The sequence below is a fragment of the Nicotiana tabacum genome, chromosome 3 (assembly GCF_000715075.1).
Source record: "Nicotiana tabacum cultivar K326 chromosome 3, ASM71507v2, whole genome shotgun sequence".
NCBI lineage: Eukaryota > Viridiplantae > Streptophyta > Magnoliopsida > Solanales > Solanaceae > Nicotiana > Nicotiana tabacum.
Genome location: NC_134082.1, coordinates 208,642,676 through 208,668,927, shown reverse-complemented (window position 1 = coordinate 208,668,927; position 26,252 = coordinate 208,642,676). Strand labels below are relative to the sequence as shown.

Sequence of the window (26,252 nt, the reverse complement as noted above, 5' to 3'; positions counted from 1 at the left end):
GTAACTATGCTTTTAAAGGATAAAAAAGGCGAACGACATTTCTCTAAGGGGCTTCGTGCTTTTAGCTCTACTAGAAATTCAGCCAAAACTGACTGCGACAGACCGACTTTGGTCGGTCAAAAAATTGAAAAAGCGACCGTAGTCGGTTAGTATTTCAAATATTTTATTTTTTAATTTTTTTTAACGAAACCGACCAACTTCGGTAGGTTTGTTTTGGCGCAAAAATGTGAAAATTTATTTTGGCGTCCTACGAAATTTCTTTTTTAAGAAATCAACCAACTTTGGTCGGTTTTTCATATAAAATAAAATAAATATTCAAAAACCCGACCGACTTCGATCGGTAATTTTATATTTTTAATAAAACCGACCGAAATCAGTCGGTTATTTTCGCACGAAAATGCAATTAAAGAGAATAAATAAAATAAAAGCTAGTCTTAAACCAAAATGTAGCAATGGTGTAGTGGCAGAATAGTATCCTTCCACAGTACAACTCCCGGTTCAATTTTCAGATGGAATATTTTTTAATTGCATAATTAAAAATACCGACCGACTTCGGTCGAAAAATACCGTTTTTCTTTTGGCAATTTTTTTCTTTTTTGGAAGCTTGTGAAAATTTTATCGATCGACCGAAATCGGTCGGAAATTGCGACCGACTTCGGCGCTATTTATTATCGACCTGCCTAATTTCGATGAATTAAAGTCGGTCAGAAATCGGTCGGTATTTTCAGTTTTCCGACTGATTTCAGTCGGTATTTCTGGATGGTTTTAGACAGTTTTCTAGAAGTGATGTAATATAGTATATAGAGTAGATAGATGACACTAGGGGTGGGCATATATCGGGTAAAACCGATAACCCGAACCGTTAGTTATTTATTGGGTTATCGGTATTGGGTCATTGGGTTAATGGTTCGATAACAGGTTAAATTATTTTCTTATTGGGTTGTCGGTTCGGGCTCGGTTTGGCAATTCTGTTATTGGGTAAAACTAGGGCTGCTTATCGGGCGGACTGGGCGGTTATTTACTCTTAACAGTTTGGCTTATCGGCTTTTAAATGTATTAATCCGCTAGCCACCCGATAAGGTATCGGGTGGATTGGTATCGGTTTAGCTCTTATCGGGCGGTTATCGGCCTAATTCAATCTATATTGCGTGCATTAATTGTTTGCTGACCGCCTAGCATACAAATTCAGAATAGACATTGGCATGCCAGTGATTATTTTTGTTAATTGGAAACTTGATTTAAAAGGATATTGCTAACCAACAAGAATTTCCGACATGGCAAATACTTGTTCATCTCCATAATTTTTGTATCACTATATGTTGGCTTCTGCAAATAAGGTTAAGATGATAGCATGGCTGGTTTGATCTACGGTGAAGATGGGGTTTCCTTTAGTTAACTTTTTCGCTCAAAGATCAAGAATTATGCAAGTTATACGGGACATCACTGACCATCTTGGGAATCAAACTCTGTAGCTTTCTATTCGTAATATCAGGGATAATAGAGAAGTGCAGGAAGAGAGTTCAACCTCCACACCCACCCCCTTTCGAAAACCCAAAATGGTTGCAATATCAATATTTTCTATTGTTAACCATAAGACCACTTCACCATTCTCAGAAAAACTATAAGAAATACTTTAACTGGCCATTAGATTTTCTTCTGTTGAATTTCACTTTCTTTCAAAAGAGTTGCTATTTGAAAAATAAAGCGCTGACCAATAACATGATTGCTTCAAATATGAGAATGCACAGTTGATATCAATTTGACGGTATTATGATTTGTGATTACATCATGTTGTTAGTTGCCCGTTTAAACTCCTTGGTTTATATATATACTTAAAACTCCTTGGTTTATATATATATTCTTAACGGGTTAACGGATTAGCCGTTAAGAAAATTGAATAATCTGCCCCCAAACTGATAAGCCGTTAATAAAAAAAATTTAATTTGTTCCCCATCCGTTAAGTCGTTACTAGTAAGCCATTAAGCTTCGGTTCGGTTTTCGGTTTCGGATCGGTTTTGAACACCCCTAGGTAAAACCGATAACCCAATAAGGATTAACTAATTTACTAGTTTACCCTTAAGTATATACATACTAGGATTTCATAATTCATAGTTCACTCTTTGATTTCCCTATTCTTTCTCAGTTTCTCCGCCTCACGCCCTCACCAGTCAGCCCGTCAAGACTCAGGCCGGCATCAGTCGCATTTCGCAGCTTCTTTCTTTCACTTTTCAGTCGCATCTTTACTTTATTTCTCGGATCTATCACATTCTTCAGTTGCATCTTCACTTCACTCTTCAGTCGCATTTCTCAGCCACATTCTTCAGCTTCATCTTGATTCTTCGCGTAAATTTTTAGTTGCTTCATCTTCCATCTTTTTCTTAGTTTGTTTGAAAGCATTCTGGCTCTGGATTTTTCTTAGTTTGTTTGAAAGATGAAGTGAGATTTGTCGTGTGCTTTAATTGTTGAACTGCTACAAAGTTATCTTATGTCAGTTGTTATAAAATTTGTATTTCATAACTAATAAACTTGTATTTGTTATTCATTTAGATCCCTTGTATTTGCAGAAAGTGTCGAAGTGAAAATATTACTGATATTCTATTTTTTCATCACTGACTGATATTGGGATTTTTGTTTATATTTTTTTGGATTGAAGAATGAAGATAGAAACAGAGTTTTAGCAAAGCAGTTCTTAAAATCTTATAAAACTGCTTTAGCAAAAAAGTTTTATATCGAAATTGTTTTATACATTGTGAAACTGTTTTAGTTATTTTATCTTATCGGGTAAACCGATAACCAAACCGACAATGATCGATAACCGATTAACCGATAACCGATAACCAATATCTTATTGGTTTGGTTATCGGATTATGATATTTGTAAACCGATAACCGATAGGCAAAACCGATAATATTCATAACCGAACAGAACCGACCGATGCCCATCCCTAGATGACATAACAATTTTACCGATATGAAATTTCAAGACTTACCAACTCGTTCACAATGCTCTAGAAATTCATTGAAACCCTCCATAAGATCAGGATATTTTCCAAGTCGATCAGCAACCTGAAATGAGCATGCTTTCAAATCTATGATGCTTAAACAACAACAGACATACCCATTATATTTTTAAAATTATTTTAACGAATTTTTACGCATAAATTTTTACTCCGCACCGAAAGATATGGGTTCAATTGAACCCATAATTACCACAGTGCATCCGCCCCTGCCTACTGAGAGAGCTAACGGAACCCAAGCAAACCATAGCTAGCAAAAATTATAAACAAAACCTACGTACAGTTACATAAGAGAAAAAAGGATAGATTGATTGATTGATAAACGTACAAAACTTTGTAACTCCTTCCTTGAAATTATTTCTGTGCTATAAAGATGGAGACATTTTAAGAATGCCTGATAATCAACTGGACTTTGTAGTCTTTCCTTTACCTTTTCACAGAAAGTGAATTCTTGGCTATACATATCTGGAAACATCAAGCAAATTACATTAAAAAGTTAATAATCATACTCAGCAATAATACGCCGGAAACAAGTGCATACATCAAGAACACCAAAAACGAAACACAACGAATTGAAACTGCCTGAAGTTGGTAGACAAAGTTACCCGGTTCGATACCTACTGCTGGTGGGAGGTAGCAGGTATCTCGTGGAATTAGTCGAGATGGTGCGCGAGCTAGCCTAGACAGTACGCTTATATAAAATAAATAAATAAAGACCTGAGAACATTAGTACTACTCATATCCTTTAGGTTTCAACGCATGACTAGAGGTTGAAAACGAGCGCTTGTAATTCACCATGAATTAACACATAACTAAAAGATGGCCTTCAAATCAATGTCATCACTAACCATAGCGCACTACTACTAAAAAAACAGGAATTAGCGACAAACAAATTTTGTAGCAAAATAAAAAAATTCGTTGCTAATCCTATTTAATGAAGGATTAACGACAAATATCGAGAAATTCTCTTAGTTACGAGCAATTTAGCGACAGATAAGTGACGAAGTTCGTAGCTAATTCTATTTTTTTTGTAGTGAGCGCTAATGGAGGAAGATTCTAATGCAGCACATCAAATACAAATATTCAGACAATGCTAATTGCACTCACTTTTCAGGGCATCTTTATTTTCATTAGGTCCTCCAAATTCTTCAATCTTCACAGCAGATTTCGTTTTATCAGTATAGCGCTGCATGCTTAGATCTCCATTGTTCTCATTATCAGGTTCTTTATAATCCTGATCATGAGTTCCTTGATGCAAATTCATCATTGTTTGTGCTGCTATAGTGAACTCATCTAGCAAATCGTTCATACACACATAAAAAAGATCCAGATTTATTACCAACTCTAGAAATTCATTGAAGAGCTCCATAAGATCAGGATATTTTCCAAGTAAATCAGCAACCTGAAATGAGCACGCCTTCAAATTTATGATGCTTAAACAACGACAACCACACCGACTTGTATATCGTTTTAAAGACATTAGTACCACAAATCCTGTAAAGCCAGGATTCAGTTAATTTTCCTCCTCAAAGAAGAGGGGACCCCTGTTTCTCTCTTTTGTCGGTCAAAAGAGAGGACATGTTTAGCATAAATGGCTCTATCCAGTTTTGCAACATCAACAGACCAACTAATACTGCCAGACGCGGAGCTACGATTTCAAGTTTATGGGTGCAGAATTCTAAGCATTTTAAGTTACTGAGTTCTAAATTGTTAAATTATAAATAATCAATAAATTATTCAAGGAAAATACAAGGTTTAAACCAAAGCTACTAGGTTCACTGAACCTGCAACCATAGGCTTTCTTTAAACCATACTTTGGGGAGGGGATCTTTGAACCTTGTTTGAGCTCCTCTTCCCCTTTCTAGACAAGAAAGGAACTCGCGTCCTTCTCTCGTGACTTCAGGCGCTCAAGTTTGCGTCATTCATCCGGTGCTAACGGGTCACGTCGTCCACAGCCTCTTGCCCTACCCATGCTTTCCGTTTTCCTAGTATTACAGCCCTTCGTGTAGGAAGGTGTAGGAGTCACTAGCCTTAACTTCTTTATCTACTTGAAAGCTGATGGGAGTACGACTTTCTTCAAGGAAGTGTCCCAAAAAGCCAAGGTCGTGGGTGGCCAAGAGGGCCCACTTGGAGACTTGGGATCTCAGCACGAAATGCGAAGGTTGCAACAAGTCGGGAACACATGCAAGTCCAGATTGAAAGATAAGGAAGGCAAGTCAAAGCGGAAAGAAAGCCTTAGCCGGAAAAGAAAGAAAAGTAGGCGCTTTTAAGGCCAGTGTGGAGTAGCTAGAATGAATGGGAGGCAATTCGTCCTACATTGGGTGGCTTGCTAAAGCCCTTCACCCCCACCCCCTAAAGTAGTAAAGTGATGCTAGGCTGCTTCACAGAGGTGCGCTTCGCTCGACCACATGATGAACATATTTTAAGCTAACTGCATGCTTGTGGTCACTTGGCTCCGCCCCTGAATACTGCCTACAGGCTACAAAGAGAGCTAACGGAACCCAAGCGAACCATAGCTAGCAACAATTATAAACAAAAACTAGAGTCACAAAAGAGAAAAAAGGATAGATTAATTGCATGATAAACCTACCAAACTTTGTAACTCCTTCCTTGAAATTATTTCTGTGAAATAAAGGTGGAGACATTTTAAGAATTCCTGATAATCAGCTGGACTTTGTAGTCTTTCCTTTACCTTTTCACAGAAAGAGAACTCTTGGCAATACATATCTGGCAATAAATCAAGCAAATTATATAAAAAGGTAAATAACCAAACTTAGAAACACTGCCAGAAACAAATGCATAAATCAAGAAAACCAAAAATATACACGACGAATTGAAACTGCCTGAAAAGAAACCGCAAAAGTTAGTACTAAATACTCACCCTCTATAAAAGAGCGTGTTAATACACCATGAATTAACACATAACCAAAAGATGGCCCTCAAATAAGTTTCACCACTAACCATAATACAGATATTCATACAATGCGCACTTACTTTTCAGGACATGTTTATCTTCATGGGGTCCTCCGAATTCTTCAACCTTTACAGAAGATTTCTTTTTATCAGTTTGTGCTGTTAATGCAGTAGCTGAAATATTTGGCAAGAATTTAGTGAACTCATCTAGCAAATCTGGATGGTCATAAAGAAGTACGGCAACCTACACATAAAAAAAAATATAAAAAACAAAAACATGAAGTTCGTCTACAATATCTATGTAGACAAATTAAAAATGTTTTACACCTCATGGTACACCTCGTTGATGACCTTGTGCTCCTTCCTATACATGCTCAAAATGTCTAGGAAGGATTTATACACATGACCATCATTTTGGAAACGTTTCTGTGGGAAATGATAACACAGAAAGTTAGGACTAAAGTTTTTTAATGCAGAAAAAATGGCAGACCTTTATTGTTAAAATCAGAAGGTAACTGATCAATGTTACCCTTATTTTGTTCACAAAGTTGATAGCTTCTTCAAACTCAACAGTTCTCTTTGGAGGAACCTCATCTTTTTCATTGAGGGTTATTTCATAGCCCTTGGGCAAGAAAGTGTTGAATCTAAGGATCAATTTAGGATGCTCTTTAAACAAGGGTTTCACTCTTGCTATCACACCAGCAGTATCAATTCTGCGAGGAATATCACAGACTTATGCAATAAATTCCACATAAATAACCAAATGATAAAAACAAGGCGTAATGGCTTCTGGGCCACTTAAACTTGCACCGGATTGTAAAGCCGATTTATGAGCTTTTGATTTTCCCTTATTAACACCTCAACTCAACCGATCCGATTACTTATAAGTGAACACCTCTGATCGTTGATTATGCTTATGTGGATGACGTGGTCAAAGTACGTGCTAATCACGCAAAAAAAGAGCGTCACTCGAATTATTATATATAAAAATATTAAATCTGAACAACTTTGAATAATCCTTTGGCCAGTCTTCGTTTCTCCACAAACGAATCATTTTGGTTGGTCTATAGTGTTCCGACTATCTTCTTTGGCTGGTTGAGACTAACGAAATTACTGGAAACTTTCAAGGGTGGGAAGTAATAGGTTCTCAAGGAGGTCTGTTAGTTTTGATTTTGATAAGTATCGCCGAGATGCTATTTTTTTCGATGAAAATCTTGTCTGTTGTTTAAGGAGTTTATTATAAGTATTTTTATCAAGTTGGGGTGCTAAAATTGGAAAATCAAAAGTTCATGTATCGACTTTAAAATTCGGTGCAAGTTTAAGTGGTTCAGAAGACCATAAAAACAAGGATGAGGCTTAGTAAAGTAGCAAACCTTCGAGCCTTAAAGTCTTTTATAACATCAAGGAACAAGTCGTACTTATCCCTTTGGTCTTGAAATATGTCCTTGACCTCCTTCAAATAAGACAATGCGTCCTTAGTTGTCAGCTTTTGGGTGCTAGCATTAGCACCTGCTCCACCTCCGCCTGTGTTGTTGCCACCTTCTCCTCCGCCCAAACCACTTTCAGGAACTTGTGATTGATCATAGCTAATTCATCGGAGAGAATAAAAAACAAATATTATACATCCAAATCACAGCCATAAGTAGCCATACAGATGCATTAAGGTGTGATCTAACAGTCAATGAAATGAGTTAAATCGGGAGATTAGGGCTCAAACTCTTGTAAAAACAAAAAAAAAAGGTGGGCTTATTTCTTCTCATGCGACTAAAACTTGATAGACAAAACTATCTGATACCTAATAATTGAGATGCATGCAAACCTAATTATTGGTATAGACTTCCCCAACAGTATACTCGTTCATGGGGTTAAGTTACATTTTCATCCACTTTGCTTAGTTTGGGCTAAACATAAAAGCTTTGAATTATATTGTTCATTGATAATTGGTAAAACCCTTCATTAATAAGACAGAAACAAATAAGTATGGTTCTGTTGCTCGAAGAATGAAGGTTGAGTACGATGGTTCCGCTGTACAAGAACAAGGGTGATGTCCAAAATTGCAACAATTATAGAGGTATCAAGCTGTTGATTCACACTATGAAGGTTTGGGAGAGGGTGGTGGAGGCCAGGGTGAGGAGGTGTGTGTCTATTTTCGAGAATCAGTTTGGATTCATGCCGGAGCGTTCGACTACGGAAGCGATTCATCTGGTAAGGAGATTAGTGGATCAGTACAAGGAGAGGAAGAAGGACTTGCATATGGTGTTTATTGACCTTGAGAAAGTATACGATAAAGTCTCCGAGGGAGGTTCTATGGAGGTGGTTGGAAGCTAGTAGCGTTCCGGTAACGTACGTTAGGGTGATTAAGGATATGTATGATGGTGCTAAGACTCGGCGAAAACTGTGGGTGGTGACTCAGACCATTTCCTTGTTGTGATGGGGCTGCACCAGGGATCGGCTCTTAGCCCGTTTTTATTTGCCTTGGCGATGGATGTATTGTCGCGACACATCCAAAGGGAGGTGCCTTAGTGCATACTATTTGCAGATGATATAGTGTTGATTGACGAGATGCGAAACGGAGCTAACGTGAGGTTGGAGGTATGGAGACAGACCTTGGAATCTAAAGGTTTCAAGTTGAGCATAATCAAAACAGAATACTTGGAGTACAAATTCAGTGACGGGACCCGTAAAGCAGATGTAGAGGTAAAGCTTGATGCTCAATTTATCCCCAAGAGAGCTAGTTTCAAGTATCTCGGGTCTATTATCCAAGGTAACCGAGAATTAAACGTAAGTTATATAGAGTGGTGGTTCGACCGACTATGTTGTATGGGGCTGAATGTTGTCCAGTCAAGAACTCCCACGGCAGAAGATGAAAGTAGCAGAGACAAGGATATTGAGATGGATGTGTGGGTGTACCAGGAGAGATAAGATTAAGAATGAAGCTATCCGGGACAGAGTGGGAGTAGCCTCCGTGGAGGACAAGATACGGGAGTCGAGGCTGAGATGTTCGAACATGTTAAGAGGAGAAAACATTGATGCTCCTGTTAGGAGGTGTGAGAGGTTGGCCATGGCGAGTTTGAGAAGAGGTCGAGGTAAGCCTAAGAAGTGTTGGGGAGGGGTGATTAGACAGGACATGACGCTGCTTCACTGAGGACATGAACCTTGATAGGAGGATGTGGCGATCGAGGATTAGGGTAGAAGGTTAGTGGGTAGTTTTTTAGTTGCTCACCGATAGTCTTAGTAGCACGCATGTCCCTTCATATTCTTAGATTTTTATTGCGTTATGTGGTTTTGTTCGCCTCAAGGTATTGTATTCCCTGTTGATATTTTTTGGTACTATTTATCCTTTATCTCCATCTTTTTCTTCTCTCTTCCTTCTCTCTTCCTTTCTTGCTTTTCTTCTTCTTCTTCTCACCTTTTCCGAGCCGAGGGTCTATTGGAAACAACCTCTCTACCAGCATTAAGTAGGGGTAAAATCTGCGTACAAACTACTCTCCCTAGATCCCACCTGTTGGAAACATATTAGGTTTTTTGTTGTTGTTGTTGTTGTTGTTTACCCTAAAAATGACTTAATAGGAAAACAAAAAAGAAAACTAGACTATAACCAAACAAATGCAGCATGGGTCAACATTTTCTATATATGATGTTAAATATGGCATCGAACAATTTGTGATCGCAAAATCACACACCATATAGCAACTAAAAGTCACTGATATCTTTTCTCTTCTTTAGAAGAGAGTTTTTCGACATGTATGCTTAGAAACAAGCTTGAGGCTATTTCAGTCATTTCTCATCAGCTATATACGTGCCCTTTGGTGCTCTTCCCAGATATACGTGTAGGTTTTCTGCTACTCCATATGTATGCTTTTCTTCTTTTTCAACATAAACATATTCCTTGGCTAAGCACACACAAGAAAAGGCATAGAGAAACGATCCATCACAAGATCAAAATCAGGTAAATCAGGTAAGAGTTTCTTTCTGAAGTTCAGATTTGAGTCTGATTCAATTCTTTTTGGTTTTGGCATTTGTTGGCCTGTGAGTTGTCCAGTTTTTTTCTCAAATCTCTTGAACTTTCAGGTAAATTTGTTAGTCTTTAATATCAATTTTGTTATTTTCTGTGTGTTGTTTCTCCTTTTTTTGTTCCAATTTGTTTCAACTCAAACAACATCGGGAAATTTCAAAGTTAGGGCTTTCATGGATGAAATTGGGAGAATATTTGGGGTTTTGATAATTGGTAAAAGTCTGTTTTTTTCCCCACCGAGAAAGCAAATAGAACCCAGGTAATAATCCCTTTTAGAAGTTAAAATTTGATTTTGATCTAAAACTATTTTGCTCGATCATTGCTAATGTTTCTAAGTTCTACTTAGTTTCCCCATCTCTCTGAAAATTAGCTTCTTTTTCTTTTTACATATCTCCCTTTTCTCTTTGATTCTGGGGTTTGTTTTACCTGTAAGTTTTGCTAAGTTTCTTGGTGATGGGATTTCGAAGATATGTGTTGGTTTTTGTAATTTTCCTCTTTGTGTTTTAGGTACATGTGATTTGGCGGATGATTTTTTCTTCTCTCTTTGTTGCTTTCTTTGTTTTATCCATTTATGTTATTTTGGACCTTTCTCCAACTTTTTTTTATTACTAATGTTGTTGTTAATTTATCTTTATTTCATGTTCTTTGTTTCAGTTTTTACTCTGGGTTGTGGTAGCCGTCTCCTCTGCATCATCCTGTAAGCACTGCACTTCTATTGGTTTTTTTCCTTAACTTCTCAGTAGATTATTTATTTATATATATTATCTGTTTATTAGAGTTATTTTTGGTTTGTAATATATGTCAATAACACACAACTTATATTACTATATATCTAGATTTAATTTTAATTTAGTATTTTTGAAGCCTTATTTTTCAACGAATAAAATGGACTTCATTGTTCTCGAGTAAGTATAAAAAGGATCAAATGTTTGAAAAATACTACCGGTAAAATGACTAGGCAACATGAATTATATAGAGTGATGCTGATAAAAAGGATGCTCTTATACCGCAGGTCTAATATATGAGACTGGAAAAAAAATGATCAATAAGAAAGAAGAAAAAATTTGAACTCGATAGCCCTTTTAAAGGGGGTAAATGCAAATATGGATTACTATCTGTTAAATTCTCTCATAGTGAGAAATCTGCGGTGAATCGAGCAAGTGTACATCCTGGTGTATGATGAAAATACCAACAAAATGCCGCAATCAGTCATATTCGAGTAATTTTATTAATTTCATATATTCACTTGTACATATATATTCTCATAGTTGGTTGGTGTTTATTTGTTTTAGTAGGATATATAAATAACAATATAAGTCTTCTCGTAAGGCTGGAGTGACAGAGGTTGGCTACTAAGTTGGGCATTGTTGCAAGTTGCTCATGTCGATGTTTAGGATGTGCTTTATGTTATGCTTGAAAATACAAACTATCCCTATGTATTTGAGAGGCATGCAGATTCTCAATTTATCTTCTTTATTATTGCAGTTCTAGCGATTCGCTGTGGTTGTTTTCTACCTCTGTTATTAAGTGGCACTTGAACCGAAAGGTAAATTTTCTAATATCTCGTGATTTATTTTTAGGTATTGTAAGTTTTTGCTTGAGTTCTTCTAAAAAATTATAATAAACATATATAAATATTAGACAATGTTGAAATATATTCAGTAATGCAAGTATGCACTTGACATTTCTCCTTCAGGAAATAGATGCGTGAATATGTCGAGTAAAAATCATAAAAATGAAAGTTGTGAAAAAATATATGCTGACAAGAAGGCTAGGCGATGCGAATTATACAAGATGATGCAAGACGATAAAAAGGAGGCTCTCCTAGTGCGAGCACGCGCACGAGCAAGTAAGGACGAAACAAGTGGTCGGCAACTTCCTGTTTGCTCACTAATTAATAGCTCTCTTATCGCATCATCCTCTATGAGTGCTAATATTTCAAGCGAGCAATATCTTCCTTTTGTGGGATATTCAATATATGAAGCAGGTTAGAGAGCTAGACTATGACTTCTTGATGGTATACACAAGTATAAATACGTATATGCATTTATAACTATCAAAATTATATACTTATACTTATTATTGTTGCATCCCAGGATCTACTTCTAATACAAATCATGAACAATATACTGAAGAGTCAATAACAATTCAACCATCAATTGATTATGTTATGTTAAAAACTGTTCCCAAATGCAAATTTTGCGAAGCCAAAAAATTTGAATACGAACCACCCGCATTCTGTTTTCGCAAAGGCACTCTTAAGTTGATTTCACATCAAGTACCACAAGAGTTACGAACTCTGTGTCTAGGAAATACTGAAGAATCAAAGGATTTTCGAACCTACATAAGAACATACAATAATACATTTGCGTTCACATCTCTGGGAGTAAGTTATGACAAAGAGTTGGCGAAAAGGAATAAAGGTATTTATACATTTCGAGTTCAAGGACAAATGTATCATTTCATGAATGACCTGATACCAAGTAATGAAAAAGGAAAAAATCTACAATTATATTTCTATGATAATGAAAATGAGGTGAGCAATCGAATGGCATGTTCCAATAAATTGAACGAGGATACTGTGAAAAATTTAATGGAAATATTAAAAACCAATCCTTATACTACGTTTTTGAAATCCTTAATAAATATACCACAATTATCAGATTTCTACATTGCGCTTAAGTGTGATGCTGGTTTAGATCAACGAATATACAATCTACCAACTACGTCAGAAGTGGCCGGAATATGGGTAGAACAAGATACCAATAATTGCATTCCTACACCACATATCCGAATATTTACAAAGTGATAGAAGCCAGCTGGTAAATTATTATTACGGATGTTACGACCCATTGCAATATCCATTATTCTTCCCTTACGGTCAAAATGGTTGGCATTGTGGTATTTAAAAAGTTAAGCCTTCACCTACCCCTTCCAGAACACATCCGTATTATGAATACGAACAATTGCCATGTCTAACAAATATGACTTCAATTGATGGATTCCTTGACATGGAAGCTGAAGTGATGCAAAAAGGCAAACGAAAAAAAGAAACAGTTTCCTGTCATGAATATTATTGTTATCAACTCCAAATTAGAGATGATGAAAATATAATCTTACATTCAGGACGATTATTTCAACAATATGCTGTAGGCGAATGGATAAAAGTTGAAACTCAAAGATTAGATTTCGCTTTTTTCAATCAAGATTTATTCAGGATGGATGTGTTAGCGGGACTTTTTAATCTTTTGCGACGCGGTGAGAGAGAAGGCTCACAGGTAGGTAAAAACAGAATACTTCCGCTTAGCTTCACAGGAGGGCCAAGAGATATGCGCCGCCGCTATATGGATGCTATTGCATTAGTGCAACGTTTTGGAATACCCGATATATTTCTAACTATAACATGTAACCCTTCGTGGCCTGAAATTCAAGAAAACTTGTTGTCGACAGATGAGGCTCAGAATAGACCCGATTTAGTTAGCCGAATATTTCGAGCAAAACTATAAGAGCTTAAAAAGGATATACTAAAAAGACAAATATTTGGTAAAGTTGCAGCATTTATGTACACGGTCGAATTCCAAAAACGGGGACTTCCACATGCTCATTTTCTTATTATACTCGATGAAAAATACAAACTACTGACCCCTGAGGCATATGATAAATTTGTTTGCGCTGAATTACCGGATCCTAAAAGAAATTCTGATTTATTTAAGCTTGTTACACAACACATGCTACATGGTCCTTGCGGTCAATTAAATCCAACAAGCCCCTGTATGAAGAAAAAAAATGGTCATTGTAAATTTAAATTTCCAAAAGAGTTTGCTAAACAGACAACTAAAGGAAAAAGTTCATACCCTATTTATAGAAGACGAATACAGGAAAATCTGTGGAAATTAGAGGACAACTTTTTGATAATTCATGGGTTGTTTCTTACAATCCATTCTTACTTAGTAAATTTAATTATCATATAAATGTGGAGATTTGCTCTGATATTAAAGTTGTTAAGTACATTTACAAGTATATTTGCAAAGGATATGATAAAATTGCATTTCATATACATCCTAATGAGACGAATATAGAAGTAGATGAAATAATGGAATATCAATTTGCTAGGTGGGTGTCACCACCTGAGGCTGTGTGGCGCATATTTGCTTTTCCTATCAGTGAAATGATTCCAAATGTATACCATCTTCAACTGCATCTTGATGGACAACAAATTATTTCCTTCAAAAATACAGACAATATTAGTAGAATTGTAAATAATCCTATGATTAAAAAAACAATGTTAACTGAATTTTTTAGAATGAATAGCGAAAACGAAAATGCTATAACTTTAAATTTATTATATCGGGAATTTCCAGAATATTTTGTATGGTCCACAACATACAAGATGTGGTCGCGTCGCCAACAAGGATATGCTATTGGTAGAGTTGTGACATGTCATCCAACCGAAGGAGAATGATACTATCTTAGATTGCTCTTAATGAACGTAAGAGGACCAAAATCGTATAAAAATTTGCGAACTGTAAACGGAATAACTTGTGGCACGTTTAGAGAAGCTGCGGAAAAAAGAGGATTATTACTTTGCGATAATAATTTAATATAATGCATGTCAGAAGCAGTAAGTTACCAAATGCCACACAGTTTGAGACACTTATTTGCTGTACTATTAGTATATTGCAATCCCGCTAATCCAAGAGAGTTGTGGGAAAAATTTGAAATCCCGATGTCTGAAGATTTCAATGAATACCCAAACATGCATACACGAGAAATTCGTCACAAAGTATTAAATCATATTAATGATATTCTTCATTCAATGGGTCGTGATATCAACGAATTTGAACTAACTCAGGGAAAAATTCAACCATCTGCAACAGCCAAAGAAGCTAAAGATGTACATTTTGAAAGGAATATTATCGTTACTGAACAAGATTTACTATTGCCATATAAACTAAACATTGAACAAAAAAGAGCTTACAATGTAATCCTTGATAGAATATTCTCAAATAAACTCGGAGCATTCTTCGTTGATGGTCCGGGTGGAACTGGAAAAAGCTTTTATATCGTGCCTTATTAGCTACAGTACGACATAGAGGATTTATAGCATTAGCGACTGCGAGTTCAGGTGTTGCTGCTTCACTTCTTCCCGGAGGCCGAACTGCTCATTTCCGATTTAAAATACATATTGATGTTGATGGAAATTTTAGTTGCAATATTAGCAAACAAAGTTCACTGGCATCGTTGATTCGAGATGCAAAACTAATAGTATGGGACGAAATTTCAATGGCAAAAAAGGAAATGGTTGAAGCACTAGATTTGCTCCTTAGAGATTTAATGGAAACAACTATGTTGTTCGGCGGAAAGGTTGTTGTATTCTGTGGCGATTTTAGACAAACTCTTCCCGTTGTTCGTGGTGGACAAAGGGAAGATTTTGTTCGTGAAAGCTTATTATGTTCTGAAATTTGGCATCAACTTGAAAAATTACAACTGTCCGAAAATATGCGTGCGAAAACAGACCCAGCTTTTTGTGAATATTTGATGAGAATTGGTAATGGAAAAGAAAACAAAAATGATAAGAACAAAATAGAAATTCCCCATCCTCTGATCATACCTTTCACCACTGAAAAAGATTCCTTGAATCATCTATTTAAAGTTACTTATCCTGATTTATATTTAACTCATTCAAATATTTCTTTTATTACTTCTCGCGCAATTCTAACTACAAAGAACGACTTCGTTGATGAAATAAATGATATGCTAATTGCTCAATTTCCAGCTGATGAAAAAGTCTATTTAGCTACCGATGAAACAATTGATCCAAAAGATCAAAGTGAATATGACGACTTTTTGCACGCTTTAAATCCTCCTGGTTTACCTCCTTATAAATTGTGTCCAAAAAAAAATTGTCCAATTATATTATTAAGAAATTTGAATCCCTGCAACGGTTTGTGCAATGAGACACGATTAATATGTAATGACTTCAAATCTCATGTTATTAGTGCTACAATATCCAGTGGTGATTTTAAAAATACACATGTATTCATTCCGCGAATACCAATATTAACATCAGAAGATGAAAAACTACCCCTTCAATTTAAAAGAACACAATTTCCGATACGGTTATGTTTCGCCATGACTATAAATAAAGCTCAAGGCCAAATATTAGATTTTGTTGGCATTTATTTGCGAGAACCTGTATTTTTTCATGGTCAATTGTACGTTGCTTTATCAAGAGCTAAAGGTTCTAACTGTGTTAAGATATTAATTAGACCGGTTATAGTTGACGATGATGATGATCACTCCACATATAATGTAGTTTATGATGAAATTATTGAAAAAGCTTTTTCCATAACTTAGACCATCATTCCTAATAGTAAGTGTGATGTAAAACTTATTTACTTTTTGGATTCTTTGATTTTGTATTATAATCATTCTAACAATCTTACGTTTGCTCATTATTATAATTGTGATGCGTTATGATTATCGATTATGTCTAGATGGCAGAAAGATTCAACATCAATGCGATTACTCCAGAAACGGAAGAATAGACCTGCAAGATACAAGTAGTTGATAAAGGCAGACCTAGAGACAACAGAGAGAAAACGAAAAAATATCAGCTGATGGTTTTGCTAGATGAAGAGGTAATCTTTAAAGGATTCATAAGTTTGCCAATAGTAATTAAGTTAATATTATTCTAATTGTGCCTTATTTTGTTACAGGAAAATCAAGTGGAATGTGTGATATTCAATGCGGAGATAATGCATTTTGCAGATCTGTTTCGCCCTTTCCATACTTACTTGATGTCAGTTGCACAAGTCAAAGAATCAAACTATATGTACGGAAATCCACTTAACAAATTTACATGGACAATTGATAGGTGTACCATTGTTGAGCCAATAGAAACTGTTAATCCTCCAGAAGAGCCACTACCTCCGCCAACGCGCCTAAATCTTACACCATTTGGCAACTTTGAATATCAACCCGAAGGATCTGAATTCGGTAATTGAAGATTTATCTATTTATGTTGTTTGTTTGCCTAAAATTCACATTTATTAGTATTGTTATTATTACGATTATTGTCTATATCAATTTTTATTGTCTATTATCTTATTCATCGTTCTTTTTAAATGCAAGATGTGCTTGCCATCGTGCTCAACGCAAGCCCCTCAACCTATGCTTCAAATGGGCGGAGAATTCAAGATTTTATCATCATGGATGATCAGTAAGTATACATAAACCTGTTTTATTGGATCCAACTAGCAACTGCTGATTCAAGTATGATGTAATGTGTCACTTTTCGTATATTGTCTAACAATACCCCGCAATAATTGAAACCGAAATTCAAGTTGAGATTGTACCCTTTTAAAGGCTGCTTTTCATGCTTCAATTCAATTTTGGCTTTGCTGCAATTATAATCTTTCAAAGCATACTTAGATCTACTACGCATTCCTGGAATTATTATGATTTAAGCTTTTTACTACTAATAATATTTGATCATATCTTTAAATATATTCTCAATAATGCAAAGTTCTTATCTTGTTGTTTCTCTTGCTATAAGAATCTAAGTAAAATTAGGATTGATATCATATTGCGCTTTTGATTTTGTAAATTTTAATTTGGCTCAGCTTTTTTGCAAGTAATTTATGCTTTTCCAAAATTAACTTCAAACTTTCAGTTTATTTTGATTTATATATCAACAATTGTTTGGATAGCTGCATAGAGTGACGATGTTTGGTGGCTAAAAGTACACACCAATCAAAGAGTCTAAAAACCATATCATTGGCCTTTAACATTTTAAAAATCTTTATTTGTTCTTCAATAAAGTTAGAAGCAATGATCCAAACAAAGAAATTTTAGTTATGACAAAATCACTAATTAGAAAGAAGCTATTAAAAGCTAACTTAAAAATTATTTAATGTTATATGCGTCAAAGAATTAGATTGTTGCTAAGAGTTATTCAAAGAAAAATATATTGCCTTCAAATGTAGAAATATAACATAATTAAATATGTAGTTGCTTATTTTTCTCTTTAACAATGACTTTCTAATTTACCCGTAGTTGTTCTTTAATAAAGGTAGTGTGTCAAAAATTATGATTATATTTAAATTTTTTTACCTACTATTAACTCATCCGGGTTTAGTAAAAAATTCGATCCTTTTGATGTCATGTTTAGCTATTGGATTTTAAATCAAATTATATTTCAAAAATATGCTTTTTTCCATTCAATACTTTGGATTAAGATTAACCAAAATATTCATGTAATTAGAAAGCTGAATAAAGAAGAGCGACTTTGTCTCCTCTAATTTTATATGTTTCTGAACAAATAGATAACCTATCTCAAATTATAGCCAATATAATCTCCCTCTTATTAGGAATTTAAGATATAGTAGTTCTTGCACAAATTGTATAAAATTGATGAATCTTATATATACTAGCTTTTAATTAAAAGAAATTAGAGTTAAACATTTGAATGTCTTTGAAGAAAAGCTAATACGTAGCTTATAGAAATTCTATTCAGAGTATTCATGCAATTGTGGATTCCTAAGTACTAAAAGTTTGTATATCACAAACATGCTTATAAACTATTGTATTTCAAATGTGCAAATATTACCAATGCTGAAAGATCTAATAGAAGAAAGTAGCATATCAATATTACGAACATCTCTATTAAATATTTTTGTAAAAGGGAATTAAGATGTTGAAGAGAAGAGATGTACACTTCGAGTCATATAACAATTACAGGTAGACTCATGAGTAGGCAAATAAAGCCACATATATGAATGATACAACAAAAGTGATGCTAAATGACTAGATTGCTCTCATGCATTTTGAAAAAGACACTAAACATTTATCAGATGCATAGCAAAAAATATGAGCAAAATTGAATAAAAACAAACCTGCAAGTAGAAGCAATTTGAGGAAGATGAAGATGTCTCTAAGAAGCAACGGAAATCTGAAAGTGCAAACAAAATGGAGGAAACCTAATATGTTGTCTATGTAAAACTTACTTGGGCTCATTTAAAACTTACACGTAGCATTTTGTATAGAAAAACTAAGCCACATGTATAGTAAATTTGTATGAATTGGCGCGAAAGGACTAATATACCCTCGAGCTTTTTAGAAATGACATAAAACACACATGTCGCCATTCCAGCTTTTCCTTAAGTTTCTTCTTCACTCTGACCACTAGCTTTTACTTGATATCTGCAATTTTTTCATTTGCTCTTTGGTTTTTGGGTTTTTTATCATATATGTGAATTCTTCAGAGTTTCTTGGTGATGCGATTTTAATGATACGTGTTGGTTTTTGCAGTTTCCTTCTTTGTGTTTTTGGGCTCTGGTTACATCACAATATCTAAACTTATTCAAAACATCTTTATATTGAAACTAATTGGATCATTGCTATAATAAGTTGTGAATTATATCTATTTCTCTTTTAATAAGCATAAAGCAATTCTACCATCTATTCTAGATTTGATACTTATTGGCTCTTCGACAACATATGATAGTTCAAACTATTTTGCTTTAGAAGCTTTTGTTAGGGACCAATAGTCAAGACCTCAGGAAATATCTGTTTTGATCGAAACTATTGCATTATAGAAATTTCTACACAATAAGATACCAATATGTGTTCATTTTTTAATCATGTCTAATATTTAAATGTTGTAATTGATGCTCATTTATGCTGCTTAAGCATTGACATTCCCATGTTGATTTAAGATAGTGATTTAACAATTTTGTTCTATTTTATACAGCAAAAAACCAACGAAATTCACACTCTGGGAAGAATTTATTGATCATGATGGGAATAAACTACTCGAACTGCTTAAAAAAGAATATCCAATCATTCTTGCTAAAAAGGTTGCAAGACCAAAGTCGTCGTCAGGTAAAACACCTCAAATGCATACAAGATGGAGTAACAAATTCAATACAGGTAAAGTATATAAGCAATTATATTTTAGTTTTTCATATACCAGACGACCAAATTAAAACTGAATGTTCAAATGCATGTAGGATTGACTAACAGATTCAGTACAACAATCGAAATCAATCCTCCATACCCACAAGCAAATGTGCTGAGAACATGGTATTGTAATCAATACATTATTGGTCGTATATGTGCTTGAACATATACAAGAACTAATTTTGAAATGTTAGCATACTTGAAGGGCCCAACAAAATGAACAAATGCTTATTGCGTACACAATGAAGAGCACAGGTCCAACATGCTCTCTTTTATTTGTTCCTTTCGAAGAAGAGATAGTACCGATTGCAGAAATCCGACAACAAAATCCAGTAAGTGCACTAAATATTCATATATGCATTGTTACAAATTTTTACCTTTATTCTCTAATAACAAAAAATTAATATGCGGCATCATTGTGTTTTCCAGGGTCAAATATTCTACATACATGCTGAAGTCGCACTACAAAATGAGAACCAACGATTTTGTATCCTAGCTTGTTCAGACTGCAAACAACACTTCACACGAGCTTTCTCACGGAGAAAGTTCTATTGCACTAATTGCCGTCAAGCTACCCAATTGGTTCCCAGGTATACATGCAACTTTCACATAACTGTTTGTATTTAACATTCTACATTTGCCATCTTTTTAATTAATCAATCATTTTATCTTACAACTAGGTGCCAATTTGAAATGACGCTCACAGATCAGAGCGGTTCTACAACAACAACTATTGTCGATGAGTATGCAGAAAAAACATTGTTTCTCACTTCGAAAGAGATTTATGATATCTGCAATGTCAAGGTACATTGTCAATTTCGAAAAACCACAAATAACTATTTTCTACCAGTTGAGCCCCCTCTCAAACATAAATAACTAATTTCATTTTTACAGAAAGGACTGTTGCCTCTTGCGAACGCACAAAAGCTACTGACTGGCAAGATCTTCAAGATTCAAATAAAAAAGCTGTTTACAAGAAATAATGAGGCAGGAAAGTTAGTTATTTTATCTTTCATAGATAAAAGTAATTCGGTTGTCTCACAAATGCCGGCCACCATCAAGGATGTTGCGGAAGGAAGTAAACAAAAAATTGAACCCGCTGCCCCAGAGAAGCAAGAGCACCCACACATAACAACCAAAGGCAACGGTTCCTACAAATGTAATGCGGAAATGAAAATTTCCCCTCCGAAAAATTGCTGAGAGGTATTTGTAATTTCTGTTCCTTCTAAATTTAATATGAGATTCAACTTTGTAGAAAAAACAAACACCTTAAACGACTATCGTTTGTTAGCATTTTTGCCAGTGAAACATCTTTTGCTACTATTTTGGGATGCAAGTAAAGCCGCAACTTGCTGTTGCTTTTGAATACGGTTAAGGTCACTTTTACGACTGCTTTCTGGATATTCCTCTACTCGGAATATGTCGCATCGACACGAGGTTAGTATTCTTGATTACAAATCTACTAATAAGATCAATATTATAGAATGTATGGTGCAATTCTAATTACTTTGCAAGCCCGCCCCTTTCTATGATATTTTAGATCCAACTATGAAGCTATCAGGTCCTTCTGGTATGTCGACTGCTTATAGAACTTTAACTAGAAGGCTTAATAAAAATTCTATGAGCTAGGATTTCGAGCTTTTTCTACAGATGGCACAAGTAGAAATAATAGTGGATAAATGTTATCAGTCTAAAAAAAATTGAGATAAAAGCGGATAAACTAGTATAGCACTGTACTGTAGGTGCTATTAGCATTGACTTCAAAAGTAGGTACACAACATCATAAGTTAATAGCAAGGTATTATTTATTTGGAACAAAATATCCACTCTTGAATGTTGTCTGGTTGGCAAATAATACATTATTTACGTACGTAACAGTATCATATAATTATATGCATGTGTGTCATATTCTTTATATCATATATGGGAGAATTATTTACATTTTATACTATTTACACATTGACAAATTGTGATGCATTTTTTCTGCTGTATCTAATCTTCTCCTTAGCTTTCTTCTTAGTAGTTCTTCACCAAAATATACCTGTACAGTTATAAAATATTTGTTAGTGCTCAACAAAGTAATGGGTGAAGAACAACAAAGAATAAAAATTTGAAGTTAAATAGTGAGGAATATGCAAGTAAAGGAGTCGAGATATTTTTTTGCTGCATAAGTTTCCTGATTAAATTTTGGCTTCCTTTTTGGTCTCATAAAATTTTGAAATGCCTGATGAGATATATATTCTCCTTGATTTTTTATATACTGACAAATCACTTAAATAACCATTTTATGTCACCATGTAATGTATGTGCCGCTAAAGCTCTCTTTGGGAGGTAAGTCGAGTTATCACAATGCAAGAAAAATATCATATTTACTGGTATCCACCTCTATGCCGGCTTCAATGAACTAGCTAACATCCCACAAGAGTACTCTTGTGGATAGCTGCTCCACTTGTTGATCTGCCTGAGTTGTGCATTTCTGCTAAATCATGAATTTCCTTTCTCAACTTTTTCTCCGTAAATAATGATATCTTCTATTTCTTCAACAACTAAGTAATAACTAATATGGCTACTAAATTAAAGTCCCCATGGATATGTCCCATTAAAGATACGTATTTTGTTGTTATTGAAAGTGAGATGTTCGGATAGATTGTCTTATGCAATTTGGTGGATCTGTTTGGAAGTGTTAAACATAATGTTTCAAATGTTAGTTGGTAAGGTGTCACGTTAAGTTTGAAACAATATAATGTAATATGTATTTGGCACCAGTTTAAATGTTGAGGGAGGAACTTTCCTCTTTAATATGAGTACCTATTTTTGGAAAAACCGAAAAGGACAGCATTATTATGACAGAGTAAATAGAACTTGATGGAAACGTTGTACAGAGTAATATGACTCTTTTAATATATTGTTTAATATCTTTCTTTCTCTTCTCTGTTTCAGTTCGTGCTCTGTTTTTTGGTTGGTCAATCCTTCTGGAGCAGCCTTTCTTGGGTACTCAGAGGTACAATTTCACTTTCTTTAAAATGTTATCCGAGAATATGTTAGCCTTTTCACAATACTTAATACAAAGTGGTTTTAACGTTGCATCTAAGTATACATATATTGGCCATTTTCTTGCTCTTTGTTCGTTATCTTTTCCCGTCTTCCATAATATTTCATCTTCCTCTGTTCAGATTTTGCTGATTTATGCATTTCAATTAAAAAAAAAAATTGCATGCCCATAGGGCTATGCTAATGTTCTTGGTGTGGCGACTGGGCTATTCAAAGCTTAAAGTTAGTATATTTCATTTACCTGTTGTTGCTCGACTTTCCTTAGTTAACATATAACGGTACCTTTAACTATTGATGTTATTAAAGTAGTGTGCTTAAGTTTTGGCTAATTTAGGAGATCCAAATTATCTTTATTTTTTTAATGGTTTCTCTGTTACTATGGTTTCTTTCATTGTAGTTCTCCTCTAATTTTTCCCTGTCATTCAAATGACTATTTGATGAATTGAGTAGTTTTTTTTTTGGTCCTTCGATGCAGTTCTTACAGACTCTGATAGAATGTGGAATGAATTTTTGTTGAAAGCTAATACTATACAAGTTGTGCCATGAATTGTTATTTGAATATGATTTTCACAAATAAATCTAATATTGGAATTGAGATTGTGTGCTCTAATAAGATCTTTTCCATGCTTGAATTTAATTTTTATTTCGTTGCAGTTACGATCTTGTAGAACGTACTTAATTCCAGCTGACAAATTTTGTGCAAAGAGGCTTTCTTAGTTCCTCCAAGTCTATAGGGGCAAAAACGAACAACCTTGGCTATATGCAAAGAGGCCTTATTAGTCCATATTTCACATCAGAACATAAACAATGGAATCAAAGACATAATATGCTAGGCTATGTGCTAACCTTTACCTAGCCTACTTGGTTTTGTTAAAGCAAGTTTAACCGAATTACATTACTGATGTTGTTTACAGAGCATTACATCTGATGTCTTTAACTCTTTTTTTTGGCTTTCGTCGATTCAAAAACACTTCAACATGCCAGATTCGTTTTGATGTTCTGTTTTCTTTTGCTTTTATGGCCACACTTAAATCACCAATGATTTAAATTGATCTTTCTTGACATAAATTTAAATGTTTAAGCTATAAAGTTTATCGTGACTGCTTTTCTGTTTCAATTATTTTCTGTTTCATATATGCTGCTACTATTAAACAAGTACTTTTTTATGTTGCTTACCTGAAATTACAAGCATGTAATCTTCGTTGTAACCTTTTAATTTATAACACGTTTATTTGTTTGCAGATATTTTTGGCGAAGAACTAACAGGAAAAGGATCAGAAAAAAGACCAAAGACCGCATATGTAAATAGTTGTATCATACATGTTGTAACTGTTGTGACACTTTAGGCATCCCTTAATGTAATGCTCTTGTGAACGCATATATGTAAATTAAGTGTGTACCACTTAACATAAAATATTGTGTACTAGATTCCATACTTGCATCATTGAATTTTGAGTTAAATAACGTTGGGCCCGTGCTGGCACGGGCTACACCATCCTAGTCTTCTTTAGAAGAGAAAGAGTTTTCGACATGTGTGTTTCATGTCTTTTTTATAAAGCTCGAGGGTAATTTAGTCATTTCACATAAGCTCCTACAAGTTTCATATACGTGGCTGGGTTTGTGTACTCAAAACTATACGTGTAATTTTTATATGATTCCACCTGTATTTTAAGAAGATAGCACGTTAGGTTTTCCATTAATTTCTTTAAGATTACTTCTCAGATTACGGTCTTCCATGTCAGGTATGTTTCACTTTCAATCAATTTTTCCCATATCTTTTTTCTCCTTTTCCTTTGTTCTTTCTTCACTCTGAGTTTTTCTCCATCTACTATGAATTGTGTTGAGTTTCTATGCACTCTATTCCCTTAAATTTGGTTTACCCATTTCTTGGTGGTGGTATGTTGGCAGATATGTGTCGGTTTCCTTCAAACAAGAATTTGATAAAGCACAAACAGTCTATGTATTGCTTGCTATTTTATTGATTTCTCAATTCCGTGTCCCTTATTAGTCTTTTTGTTTCTATTATTTTGCGCCTTTCTCCAATTTTTTGAGTTGCGCCTCCCTATTTCTGCAGGATCCATTGATGGTGTACATAATGGTATGTATATGTGCTGCTAATTGCTTTTTACTATTATTTCATATAGTTGGTATTTTTTCCACAACCAACTACGCAATCGATAGCGGTCTCATTCTTTTCATGACCCAATTTTGATTCCTTAGGTAAAAATCTCTGATGTGGAGGTGTTTGATAAAAAAAATTCAATGAATTGGATTTTCTATTTGATTTCTTATGCATTTGTAGTCTTTTCCATCCTTCGAAGGTAAGGGAGAAAATAGAAAATTGCCAGCGAATGTTTGACACTATTATCTACACCTCTATCATGTTTTCTATTTTCACCACAGAGCATGAGAGTTATAGTTACAGAGCGAGATTTGTGGATTTTGGTTGTAACTATTTGTATTTCATGTCTTTCATTTCTTCTTCACGAATGAAAGAAACTAAATTTTGACGAATTAATTAAAGTTGGACTAAAATTTAAATCCAGTGTAAAGAATTTCAGAAAATTCAAATTTATTCTTGATTTTCTTTGTCCTCCATGGAGAAGCTCCTTGCAGTTTAACTATAAATTGAGCATGATTTGCTGAATTTCATGACTTTCAGATACAATCACTACTTCACTAGGTGATGAAGCAGTCTATTGTTTGATTATAGATATCATCTGCTGAAACTAAGAATCTCATTAGCCATGTAAGTTGATTAGAAGATATTCATAAGTTATGTGAAGATTTATGCTGATGATGTAGCTATATTTGTTTGTCCTGTATCTTATGACGGACATTTCAAAGAGATTTTTCCTTCAGGAGATCTTGGACCACCCTTGAATAATTAAGACAGCTAATCCGAATGGAGCTTGCTAAAAGTGATATTTTCGCATACTGCTCTCACCTCGAGTCTTTCATCCCGTTTGCACCAGTTGAATAACGTCCAGCATCACAAAATTTGACAGAAGATTCGTAGTAGACGTGAAATTCTTGAGAGTCTATACCTCTTGTGCAGGCAGATGACAAAAATATTAAGGTTGCAGGAAACGAAGTCAACAACGAGATCTTTTGAGAATTAATAGGCTGGATCTAAGGGGAATCTGCTGGAAGGCATTTGTTATTGAAACACAAAATTAAGTGAATTTTCCTGAAGCTATAGAATTTGGTAAGTGACTTCTACTGTAAATCAGACATATAGCTGTTTATATGCCTAAAGCAATTGATTTCAAAGTATATATCTGTTTAGCTTTT

At 34.7% G+C, this 26,252-nt stretch overlaps 2 protein-coding genes across 11 annotated transcripts; both read left to right on the top strand.

The window, feature by feature from the left end:
• Positions 1 to 9,721: 9,721 nt before the first annotated feature.
• Positions 9,722 to 24,404, top strand: LOC107761769 (replication protein A 70 kDa DNA-binding subunit A). 10 transcript variants are annotated; one of them, XM_075250502.1, is made up of 16 exons: positions 9,722 to 9,878; positions 10,599 to 10,641; positions 11,430 to 11,490; positions 11,641 to 11,931; positions 16,442 to 16,585; positions 16,664 to 16,943; positions 17,079 to 17,166; positions 19,699 to 19,877; positions 19,958 to 20,030; positions 20,113 to 20,239; positions 20,337 to 20,497; positions 20,588 to 20,711; positions 20,802 to 21,110; positions 21,199 to 21,344; positions 22,848 to 22,908; positions 24,201 to 24,404. In XM_075250502.1, the coding sequence occupies exons 5-13, from the start codon at positions 16,565 to 16,567 to the stop codon at positions 21,105 to 21,107; spliced, it is 1,359 nt and encodes a 452-aa protein (XP_075106603.1). In that variant the 5' UTR covers positions 9,722 to 9,878; positions 10,599 to 10,641; positions 11,430 to 11,490; positions 11,641 to 11,931; positions 16,442 to 16,564; the 3' UTR covers positions 21,108 to 21,110; positions 21,199 to 21,344; positions 22,848 to 22,908; positions 24,201 to 24,404. The 10 variants fall into 10 exon arrangements, with proteins under 10 accessions (XP_075106603.1, XP_075106597.1, XP_075106606.1 ...); XM_075250499.1 differs by having other exon boundaries at positions 9,725 to 9,887; positions 11,641 to 11,793; XM_075250497.1 differs by having other exon boundaries at positions 9,725 to 9,887.
• LOC142178935 (uncharacterized) lies at positions 12,929 to 16,301 on the top strand. The gene is made up of 2 exons (XM_075248754.1): positions 12,929 to 13,222; positions 15,000 to 16,301. The coding sequence occupies exons 1-2, from the start codon at positions 12,929 to 12,931 to the stop codon at positions 16,299 to 16,301; spliced, it is 1,596 nt and encodes a 531-aa protein (XP_075104855.1).
• Positions 24,405 to 26,252: the final 1,848 nt, after the last annotated feature.

What these genes read in the sequence shown, in the direction of transcription:
- LOC142178935 (XM_075248754.1), top strand. Translation starts at nt 12,929, where the DNA reads ATGACTTCAATTGATGGATTCCTTGACATGGAAGCTGAAGTGATGCAA. An exon ending in GTGAGAGAGAAGGCTCACAG is followed by an intron (nt 13,223 to 14,999) that starts GTAGGTAAAAAC and finishes AACTGGAAAAAG; the next exon opens with CTTTTATATCGTGCCTTATT.
- LOC107761769 (XM_075250496.1), top strand. Translation starts at nt 16,565, where the DNA reads ATGGTTTTGCTAGATGAAGAG. An exon ending in TTTATCATCATGGATGATCA is followed by an intron (nt 17,167 to 19,698) that starts GTAAGTATACAT and finishes TATTTTATACAG; the next exon opens with CAAAAAACCAACGAAATTCA. An exon ending in ATGATATCTGCAATGTCAAG is followed by an intron (nt 20,712 to 20,801) that starts GTACATTGTCAA and finishes TCATTTTTACAG; the next exon opens with AAAGGACTGTTGCCTCTTGC.